This window comes from Neolamprologus multifasciatus, chromosome 8 (assembly GCF_963576455.1).
Source record: "Neolamprologus multifasciatus chromosome 8, fNeoMul1.2, whole genome shotgun sequence".
Lineage (NCBI taxonomy): Eukaryota > Metazoa > Chordata > Actinopteri > Cichliformes > Cichlidae > Neolamprologus > Neolamprologus multifasciatus.
The window spans coordinates 6,568,937-6,579,768 of record NC_140446.1 but is presented as its reverse complement, the minus strand read 5'-3'; the positions used below and the strand labels follow the sequence as shown (position 1 = coordinate 6,579,768).

Below are 10,832 nucleotides of genomic sequence, written 5' to 3'. Positions count from 1 at the left end.
TGCAGTTTTCATCCTGATCGTGGAACAGTGGACCAGCTCTTTATCCTCTTGAGGATACTTGAGGGTGCATGGGAGTTTGTCCAACCAGTCTACATGGGCTTTGTGGACCTGGAGAAGGCACTCGACCATGTCCCTCAGAGTGTCTTGTGGAAGGTACTTCAGGAGTAAGGGCTGTTTGGCCCATTGCTATGGACCACTCAATTCTCATACAACCATTTCAGGAGCTTGGTCCGCATAGCCGGCAATAAGTCGGACTGGTTTCCGGTGGGTGATGGATTCCACCAGGGCCACCCTTGTCACCGATTCTGTTCATAATTTTTATTTAAAGAATTTCTAGGTGTAGCCAAGTGGCAGAAGGCTTTTACTTAGGTATTCTCTGAATCTCAGCTCTGCATTTTGTATATGATGTTGTTCTATTGGCTTGATGACCTCCAGCTCGCACTGGAATGCTGCACAGCCAAAGGTAATGAAGTGAATGAGAATCAGCACCTCCAAATCTAAGGCCATGGTGCTCAGCCAGAAAAGGGTGGACTGTCCACTCGGGATCAGGGATGAGTTTAAGTATCTTGGGGTCCTGTTCACGAGTGATGGGAGAAGGGGGCAGATTGACAGACAGATCAGTGCTGCGGCTGCTGTACTGGTCCATCAGGATGAAGAGAGAGCTGAGTGTAAAGGCAAAGCTCTCAATTTACTCGTCATACTTTATAAACCAAAAGAAACCAAACCAAAGAAAGTCTCTAAAGTGGTCTTGGTGCTCATACTCACGCCACATGAGGTATCAGTACTTCTACTTTCTATGTTATAAGAGCTGTTGTGAAGAATCAAAACAATCTTTCTATATAAATCTGGACAATGTTTCTAATGTTTGATTGCACTCATTAAAAATAAGTGCATAACCCTTATTCTTGATATTTCAGGAACAGAAAAGTCAACATATTTCAATTTGTGAGATAAGAAAATATTTATTGACTTTAACATATAAAATAATATGAAATGTGTCTAGTTTATTTTATGGACATTTTTCAGAAATCTAATAAATAAATGAATAAATAATACACAAATACTAAAAATAAATAACAGTGTAAATATTATGAATACAATAAATAAATTAAACCAATTTAGAAATACAAATACATTTTAAAAATTTATCCGAAAGACGAGTTTTAGTGGGCATTTCCCAGAGATTTAATCAGGAATTCGCATCGATTCAGATGATCTTTTGTTATGTTCCTGATCTTCTCCCAGGCTTCAGCACTGTAACCCTACAGAGACAAAACAATATTATCATTATTAAAATACCAGAGGTGTAATATCTGTCATATTGAAATACAGGTTTAGTAAAAATAATGCAGACTTACATTGGCCTTTAGGGTTTCATTTGAGAGGCTCTGGAAATGCGTCAGCTGTGTCGTGTTGCTGTGGCTTCCAACCTAAATAACCCACAAGGAAAGAACAAAATATATTTGAATACATCATTCACCACTTTAACTTATTCACATTTGTCAGAGACTGATAAAATATATATAATAGAGACTGAATTCATTGTAAAATTAAAAAAAAAATGCAATATCATTGTTCATTGTAATGAAAGTGAGCTTACACAGGACTGAAGCTCTTCAGCCATTTTGTCGACAATACTGAGAAAGTTCTCCCCTGTGTTCTCCTCCCATGGTGCAGAGCTGCGATTCTTCTCAAACAGGGCAAACAGCTCCTTCAGAATCTGAACTATGAAAGCCAGTTTATCCTCATCCTAGAAGAAGAAGAAGAAGAAGAAGAAGAAGAAGAAGAAGAAGAAGAAGAAGAAGAAGAGCTCAGTATAGAAATATATATATATATAGGTAAAGACAAACTTTTGTGGATTTGCCATCACGACACTTTCCATTCTTTCATTAAAAAAAGAAACAACTTTATGTAAAAAGCTGGGGATGACTTACTGTTGCGTTGGACTTCTGGTGATACAGTTGATTAGGGAAAGCCACTGTGTGCTCAATTTCAGCATCCTTAGTGGTGTTAGTAATCTGCATCACACACAAAACACACACACACACATCATATCCATGGAACTAATCAAACTATTTAATTCAATACCATATTAAACATTATGCAAAGAAGTGCACTCACCATCATATCAAGGAAACCCAAAGCTCTGTTTTTGTACACATTGAATTGATGTTTTATGGAGTCTCGATCTTTTACAATCCATTTGCAACCTAGCAAAGAACCCGTACTGTACATCCCGAGAAACAGGCAAGCGATGAAAATCCTGCTGATCATTTTTGAAAAATGTAGAAATTTCCTTAGTGTGAAGCAAATTCTCAGGTCTCCTGGTGTTCTGATGGAGCAAACCTCCAGCGCTTCATTTATATCAGAGCGAGAAATTCATTTTCATATCAACTAGAAAGTTAAAACAAAAAAGATTTATGCCATCATTTCTGTTTGTATTTGTGTTTTTAGGGGATGATTGTGTCATATTAAGACAGTATTCCATAAAAATAGGGAAATGTTCGAGATTAACCTTCAGGTGATTTTAAGCAAACGTAGATCAATGGTCGTTTAATAAAAATGTAATTTAATTACGTCATGTGAAAGTATATTTATCTAAATTCTTTCTTACAGTATTTATATCGTCGAACACATTTCGTTACTCATGATGAAATAAAATGAAAGCGGATGTGTGCCAAACGTCAGTGACGCTCCTTACGCACGTTTGCTTTCATTTTCAAGTAGGGTTGATTACAGGAGAGAAGAAAAGAGTATAGAGTGATTAAAGTTTATGTTTTTTCAGGTTGTGAAATAAATAAAAAGCCAAATATACTGGTCATATATTGTTTCAAGTTTTTAAGTTGCAGAGTGTGTTATGAAAGTCTTTAGCAGGGCAGGAGCTGTGAACGGTGAACGGACAGTCCTGTTTCGTCTACAACAATATGTAAAAGAGCACTAAGGTGCCAAATAAAATGTCAAAGAAGTAGATTTATAATTTATTTATTACATCAATTAAACATACATTTCCCATTCATTCCCAGACAGGACTTACAACACATTCTACTAATATTCCAGCTGCACATGAGACCTATCAAACCAAAGGTGCGAGCAAATAACACTACACTGCAAACGTTACACCCAGTTTAGAGACACTGCAATCAATTTACCACTGGGCACACACTGCGAACAGTTCTGGTCGCAGCACAGCTGGGAATCAGCGGTGACCTGCAGTCTGGATTTATAAAAGGGAAGTGGCACAAATAAATAAACGGGAAAAAAAAAACAACAGAAAGAGAGGTTAGTCCGCGCATCATTCATAACAGTTTTTACGGCTGGGCGGACTAACCAAAGCAAAATTACAAATCAACCAAAAGAACAACTAAAAGTTAACTGCAGAGGCATCACAACAACAGAATATCGATCGATTTCCACGTGCGCTGTCGATCTACTGCTTGAACACCATTAAAACTTGTCGTCACACGAAAAACATACCCACTCGAACCAGAGTGAGTTAATTGTCTCTGGAACTTCCTCACCGAGGAGCGCTGACCTCACCTCACACACCTACTACGTTTTGAAAGTTCTTCTGCCAATCACACGGCAGAAGGCAGCAAACTGCCAGGTGACACTTGTTCCAAATAGAAACTCTACGCCGCCTATAGGTGTTACTCGTAAACTACAGCTTCCACCTTGGGTATTTTTTTTCTCTTTACCGAGGAAAATGAAAGCGGCTGCCACGTGGATGAAGAATGAGCGCAGGTGTGAATGAGCAGGTGTATTTACATTGGTTCATTGCATCATTGCGTCATTTCATGTGGCCTGCATTTAGCTTTTTTTTTTTTTTTAGCAGTTTCTTCATTATTAAACTGTTTGCACTTCTGCTGTACTTGTAAATCAGTTGTGATGTATTTGTGTTAGCCTCATGTAACCAGTAGTGGAGAGGAAACCAGGAGTCTTCATCAGCTCCGATTCTGAATGAGTCTGAAATAATAATAATTGAAAAAAGTCCCCTCAGCAAAACAAAACAAACAAACAAGAAAAGCAATCCAGCACCTGTAGTAACCTACTTGCAATGACGTTATCGTTAACATATATCTGACCTTTGATCAGTTTTGTTTCGTCACCTGTTCATGCATGTGGGTCCACCGTCTGCCTGCCACATGCCCGTTTCTTGACAATAATAGATGTAAATGTCCTCAAAGCAGCATTAATATCCCTGTAACACGTTAACTGTTTGGTATCCAAACGTAAGCCTATACACGTTATGGTTACAAATGAAATCATCAGTCGTGAGTTGAGTTTGTCGTCATGTTTCTTAGTTGTTCAAATGGATGTGTATCTCCAGGAATCCTCATAATGATGTCAAACCCTCATACATTATGATATCTTATCTTCTTTAAGATATATTGTTAAGTGTGGGATATTTTCTTTTTTATATCCCACGTGTCCGACATTACAGCTTGTTGTACGCTGAGGTGAAAACCTGCGGGTTTCCCAGGTATATAGAAAATGAAATATTTTCGCTCTGCTATAAATGCGGCGCTGCAGGTCTGCTCCATCAGAACACCGGGAGACATTTGCTTCATACAAAGGAAGTTTATACCTTTAAAAAATGATGAACAGGATTCACTTTGCTTGCCTGTTTCTCGCTCTGTCCACTGCAGGCTCCTCGCTAAGCTGCAGATGGATGGATCATAAATTCAGACAGCACAACGAAGAAACTCTGAATCTACTTGATACAATGGTGAGTGTTTAAATGTTTTAATATTAGTTAATTTGATATTTTTCGTGAAAGAATTATTTCACTTGAGCATCTGATGACTAAAACACTCAATGTGTTTCAGGCTAAAAACGCCACTAACACCACTGAAGTGGAGGTCACCGTGGCCTTCCCTAATCACCTGTACCGCCAGGTTTCCAAATCATCAGTAAGTGAACCTCAGCTTTTGCATATTTATAGAAAAAAACATAATTTTCCCTTAGGACAGATTAATTTTCTCTTTTAAATCCACTCTTATTATTATTAAAGCATTTCTAAAGTGGTCTGTATTTGATCTTCTTCTTCTTCCAGGCTGAGGATAAACTGGCTTTCACAGTTCAGATTCTGGAGGAAGTGGCTGCCCTGTTTGAGGAGGATCACAGCTCTGCATCATGGGAGGACAGCACAGTGAGGAACTTTCTCAATATTGTCAGCAAACAGGCTGAAGAGCTTCACTCCTGTGTAAGTTCACTTTCAGTTAGGTTTTTATTACATTCGAATAGTTTACATGACATGACATATTCTTAATTGTCATTTTGCTTGTAATTAAATTAGGTTGGGAGCCACAGTCACAAGAAGAAAACCACAAAGCTGCACATGTACTTTAAGAGACTCTCACATCATATCCTAAAGGAAATGGTAAGATCACATCATTCTCATTAATTTGAGGTTTAGGTCATCCTTAAGATAAATAGATATAATAACGTCTTTAAAAATTAATAATAATAATAACAATAATAATAATATTGGTATTTCTGTAGGGTCACAGTGCTGAAGCCTGGGAGGTGATCAGGAAAGAAGCCAAAGCCCATCTAATGAGAGCAGAACAGCTGGCTTCATCTCTGCACACGGCCCACTAAAACCTGTCTGTTGTCATGTCTGTGATGATGACTGTGTTAATTTAATTGCTTGTCTATTTATTTTATTTATTTTATTTATTTATTTACTTGGTTGTTTGTATATTTATTTGTGTTTTGATTTGATTGTTTATGCTGATCAAATTTTTTGAATATTTTATATATATCTTTATAATGAGCAAAATGAACATTTTGTAAAATATATTTTACTAAATAAAAGAGTCTATCTTCTTACAAAGTGAATTTATTGTTTATATTACTTTTTAATATCAAAATGGTGAACTTGTAAGTTCCTTTAACCAGATTTCGATTGCAATTAAACTAAAAAATGAAAAACAAAACTCCACAGTGCTTGGAAGTTTACGAAAGTGGAATGAAAGTGTTCTTTAATGGGTTAAAAGGAAAGCCCATAATATAAGATGTAACTCTTCTGTCACTTAATCAATAAATTGACACGATTACGACAGTTATTTCATAATGAAATAAACAAAAACGTGGATAATGTTTTTCCAGCCTTTCTGTTGTACATTGATCCAGTTTGGGCCAAATTTTAACTGATGGCCTCACATTTGGAATATTTTGACATAGAGAGGAGTTCATGGTCTACTCAGGGACTACAAGTTGTTCACGTCTTATGGCTGCAAAACAAGTCCTCTTGTATCTGTGGCAGAAAGCTTTTACTTAGGTATTCTCTGAATCTCAGCTCTGCATTTCGTATATGATGTTGTTTTATTGGCTTCATCGGCTGATGACCTCCAGCTCGCACTGGAATGCTGCACAGTCAAATGTAAAGAAGTGAATGAGAATCAGCACCTCCAAATCTAAGGCCATGGTGCTCAGCCAGAAAAGGGTGGACTGTCCGCTCGTGATCAGGGATGAGTTCCTGCCCCGAGTGGTGGAGTTTAAGTATCTTGGGGTCCTGTTCACGAGTGATGGGAGAAGGGGGCAGATTGACAGACAGATCAGTGCTGCGGCTGCTGTACTGGTCCATCAGGATGAAGAGAGAGCTGAGTGTAAAGGCAAAGCTCTCAATTTACTCGTCATACTTTATAAACCAAAAGAAACCAAACCAAAGAAAGTCTCTAAAGTGGTCTTGGTGCTCATGCTCACTCCATATGAGGTATCAGTACTTCTACTTTCTATGTTATAAGAGCTTTTGTGAAGAATCAAAACAATCTTTCTATATAAATCTGGACAATGTTTCTAATGTTTGATTGCACTCATTAAAAATAAGTGCATAACCCTTATTCTTGATATTTCAGGAACAGAAAAGTCAACATATTTCAATTTGTGAGATAAGAAAATATTTATTGACTTTGACATGTAGAATAATATGAAATAGTTTATTTTAATAAAAATGTACAAAACAAATAAATAAATAAATAAATACATAAATAAATAAATAAATAATACACAAATATTAAAAATAAATAATAGTGTAAATATCATAAATACAATAAATAAATGAAACCAACTAAGATATAATTTAAAAAATAAATTAACAAATATATTTTTAAAAAATGTATCCGAGAGATAAGTTTCAGTGGGCAGTTCCCAGAGGTGTAACCAGGAATGCGCATTGACTCAGATGATCTTCTGTTATGCTCCTGATCTTCTCCCAGGCTTCAGCACTGTAACCCTACAGAGACAACAATATTATCATTATTAAAATACCAGCGGTGTAATATCTGTCATAGCTAAATACTAAATACAGGCTCAGTAAAAAAAAATAATGCAGGCTTACATTTTTCTTTAGGATTTTATTTAAAAGTCTCTTGAAATACTTTTTTGTCCGCCGTTGCACCTTCTGTGTCGTGTAACTGTGGCTTCCAATCTAAATAAATCAAGAGAAATAAAACAAAATATATTTAAATAAATCATTCACCACTTTAACTTATTCACAGTTGTCAGGTCTTTTACACAAGAGAGATTGAATTCATTGTAAAATTACAAAAACAAATGAAAGTGAACTTACACAGGAGCGAAGCTCTTCAGCCTGTTTGTTCACAATATTGAGAAAGTTCTCCACTGTGTTCTCCTCCCATGAGGCAGAGCTGTGATCCTCCTCAAACAGGGCAAACAGCTCCTCCAGAATCTGAGCTGTGAAAGCCAGTTTATCCTCAGCCTGGAAGAAGAAGAAGAAGAAGAAGAAGAAGAAGAAGAAGAAGAAGAAGAAGAAGAAGAAGAAGAAGAGATTACTATAGGAATACTTCTGTGACACTTGAAGATGGATGGCTTAGAAAGTCAAAGAACAAGAATCCACACAGCAATGAAAATTTTCCCAGATATATCTTAGATTGCACAGGAATAAATGGTTGAAAATGAGTTCTTTGTATTTCGTCCTTGAATTATGCACAGGAGTTATGACAGAGTCGTGATAAGAAACAACTCCCTTGGCTCTGTGGGAGAGAATCCCTACGACCCTTTAATAGCTGAACAGTCTATATATAGGTAAAGACAAACTTTTGTAGATTTGCCATCCTGACACTTTCAGTTCTTCCATTAAAAAAATAAACAACTTTATGTAAAAAGTTGGGGTTGACTTACTGTTGCTTTGGACGTCTTGCGATACAGTCGATTAGGGAAAGCCACGTTGTGCTCAATTTCAGCATCCTTAGTGGTGTTAGTAATCTGCATCACACACAAAACGCACACACATCACATGCATGGAACTAATCAAACCATATAAATCAATACCACATTAAACATTATGCAAAGAAGTGCACTCACCATCATATCAAGTAGACCTAAAGCTTGTTTGTTGTGCAGACTGAATTGACTCATTCTGTCGCCTGCATGTTTTACAATCCATTTGCAACTTAACGAGGAGCCCGTACTGTACATCCCGAGAAACAGGCAAGCGAAGTAAATCCTGCTGATCATTTTTGAAAAATGTAGAAATTTCCTTTATGTGGAGCAAACTCTCATGTGTCCTGGTGTTCTGATGGAGCAAACCTCCAGCGCTTCATTTATAGCAGAGCCCAAAGACACACCTATTTCACTTTCTAATCAGCTGGAAAATCCTCCCAGGCTGGCACACGTCTCAAAAGTAAAAACATTGCAGATGTATGTCATCGTTTTCAGTTTTAATATCTGTTCTTTGGGATAATTGTGTATAAAAATTGGCTATGATATAAAAAAAGTGAAAACTGAGGCAGCAGCACCATGAGATGACGTCAAGTTACCACATAAAAGCATAAAAACAAAAATCTCCTCTTCTAATTATGTCCACCTCTTAATGCTTGAGATTAACATGAAACCTTTAGGCGATTTTTGTAAACGTAGAACAATAGTCGTTTAATTAGTTCAGTTAATTTAAATGTAATTTAATTACCGTCAAGAAAAAGTTTATTTATCCGAAATCTGTTTTTACTTCTTGATTTTAATCTTGGAAAATTGAGGATAGGAGATTTACAGCAATGTTTTTCAGGAAGTCTTTACCTTCTTGGCAGTTTGCAATACATTAAGGTAGGTAATTAAAAAAAAAAAAGTAAAAAAAAAAAAAAAAAGATCAAACAGCCAGTTAAAATCCAGTTTGGACACACACACATCAGTGCTGTGTCTGTAGACACACACATCAGTGCTGTGTCTTGGCTGTAGACACAAAGGAAAATGAAAGTGCGAAACTTCCTTACGCACGTTTGCTTTCATTTTCAAGTACGATTACAGAGGATAAGAAAGGAGTATAGAGTGATTGAAGTTTATGTTTTTTTGAGTTTCTGAAACCAATAAAAAGCCAAATATACTGGCAATATATTGTTTGAGGCTATGCGGTGGAGTAGTTTATAAGTTGCAGAGTGTGTTATGAAAAGTCTTTTGCAGAGCAGGAGCTGAGAACGGAGAACAGAAAGTTCTCTTGCGTCAACAATAGAACCACTATGTCGCCTTTAAGTGTTACTCGTAAACTACAGCTTCTACTTTGGGTTTTTTTTTGTTTTTTGTTTTTATTACCGCTTCTGTTTACCTTTAGTTAAGGTTAGCAGTTAACCTATTGTCTGCATGTTGATTTTGTTCGTTTTTAATGTGTTGTCTTAAATAAAAAATAACCCGGAAACCATAAGACACAAAAAATATGTCGACAGTAAAAATGAAATCTCGCCAGAGGATTGGAAATCAACTTGAGTTGGAGCTCGTTTAGATGGTGAAATGCAAACACGCTCTATGTAACTCCTGCCACATTAAATCCTTATATAAATAAGCTAAAAGCATACATAACAGATAAAACAATTTTATTCTATTTACTTTTTTCTATTTAATTGAGCTTTTTACTTTCGTGTATTTTTGTTATTTTCATGTTATTAAGCTATTTGGGTTTAACCCTGTACAAATACCAGGATAGAATGGTTTATCTTCTGGGTGATAAACCATTTTATCATTCAGAAGGGCAAAATAGCCATTTTTGTCTTTTGTTTTTTGTTTTAATGTGAAAGTCATAAAGCTAATAGCTATGTCACTTCTAAGTCAGATTAAATAACATAGGAGGTCACTTTTACAATTCATGAAGAATAATTTTAATGTCAGGGGCAGGGTAGGCATGCAAGTGACACAAATAATGTCAATAATTATTATTATTTTTTGTTTTGTTTTGTTTTTGTTAAGACTGAGGAATAAGTTCAGGCAAGAGTTTCCATTGGCTGTGATGCTCGCAGATGACATTGCGATCTGTAGTGAGAGTAGGTAGCAGGTGGAAAAGGACCTAGAGGTACGAGCCATGAGGGAAGGTTTACAAGACAGGAAAGAGACCTGCTATGATTTATGGTTTGGAGGTGGTGACATCGACAAAAAGACAGGAGATTGAGCTGGAGATGTTAAGGTTTTCTGTGCAAATAATCAGACTGGAAATGAGCATGTCAGAGACAAAGCTCAGATCAAGTACATTAGAGATAAAGTTAGAGAGATAAGGCTGAGATGGTTTGGACAAGGGATACTGCATATACTGGGCAGAGGATGTTGAAGATGGAACTCCGTGGAAAAGGGGAAGACCACGGAGGACGTTCTTGGGTGTAGCGAAGAAGAACATGCAGAGGGTTGGTGTGTCAGAAGAGGATGTATAAAATAGGGTGAGATAGATGATCCACTGTGTCCTTGAAGAGGATGAGTAGGAGAATGAGAAGAAGATCAAGAAAATTATAAAGAAGCTCACGAAGAAGAAAAAGATCGACAAGAAGAGAATCCATGAGAACAAGCCCAGTTTCACAGCATTTGTGATGGAGCCTGAACGCATCACTAGTCTG

General features: G+C 36.7%; 2 protein-coding genes and 1 long non-coding RNA gene across 4 annotated transcripts; 1 reads left to right on the top strand and 2 right to left on the bottom strand.

Annotated features, from left to right (window-relative positions):
* Positions 1-1,123: 1,123 nt before the first annotated feature.
* On the bottom strand, positions 1,124-1,788 carry LOC146512353 (uncharacterized). The gene is made up of 3 exons (XR_014875773.1): positions 1,601-1,788; positions 1,359-1,430; positions 1,124-1,262 (listed from the first exon to the last, which is right to left on the bottom strand). It is a non-coding gene; the product is annotated as an uncharacterized LOC146512353 (long non-coding RNA).
* A 1,863-nt stretch (positions 1,789-3,651) lies between these two features.
* On the top strand, positions 3,652-6,045 carry LOC146512352 (interferon a3-like). Of its 2 annotated transcripts, XM_085170732.1 has the most exons (6): positions 3,652-3,741; positions 4,647-4,726; positions 4,827-4,910; positions 5,054-5,203; positions 5,297-5,380; positions 5,503-6,043. In XM_085170732.1, exons 1-6 carry the CDS (start codon positions 3,732-3,734, stop codon positions 5,599-5,601), a joined length of 507 nt encoding a protein of 168 aa, XP_085026858.1. In that variant the 5' UTR covers positions 3,652-3,731; the 3' UTR covers positions 5,602-6,043. The 2 variants fall into 2 exon arrangements, with proteins under 2 accessions (XP_085026858.1, XP_085026857.1); XM_085170731.1 differs by lacking the exon at positions 3,652-3,741 and having other exon boundaries at positions 4,595-4,726; positions 5,503-6,045.
* Positions 6,046-7,138: 1,093 nt separating this feature from the next.
* On the bottom strand, positions 7,139-8,382 carry LOC146512351 (interferon a3-like). Its single transcript, XM_085170990.1, has 4 exons — positions 8,329-8,382; positions 8,146-8,229; positions 7,574-7,723; positions 7,139-7,237 (listed from the first exon to the last, which is right to left on the bottom strand). Exons 1-4 carry the CDS (start codon positions 8,380-8,382, stop codon positions 7,139-7,141), a joined length of 387 nt encoding a protein of 128 aa, XP_085027116.1.
* Positions 8,383-10,832: the final 2,450 nt, after the last annotated feature.

Excerpts from the sequence above, each read along its gene's own strand:
- LOC146512352 (XM_085170731.1), top strand. The coding sequence starts at position 4,595 with ATGATGAACAGGATTCACTTTGCTTGCCTGTTTCTCGCTCTGTCCACT. Across the intron at positions 4,727-4,826 it reads TGAATCTACTTGATACAATG|GCTAAAAACGCCACTAACAC; the intron begins GTGAGTGTTTAA and ends AATGTGTTTCAG. Across the intron at positions 5,381-5,502 it reads ATCATATCCTAAAGGAAATG|GGTCACAGTGCTGAAGCCTG; the intron begins GTAAGATCACAT and ends GTATTTCTGTAG.
- LOC146512351 (XM_085170990.1), bottom strand. The coding sequence starts at position 8,382 with ATGAGTCAATTCAGTCTGCACAACAAACAAGCTTTAGGTCTACTTGAT. Across the intron at positions 7,724-8,145 it reads GCAAGACGTCCAAAGCAACA|GCTGAGGATAAACTGGCTTT; the intron begins GTAAGTCAACCC and ends TTCTTCTTCCAG. Across the intron at positions 7,238-7,573 it reads CTGAAGAGCTTCGCTCCTGT|GGTTACAGTGCTGAAGCCTG; the intron begins GTAAGTTCACTT and ends TTGTCTCTGTAG.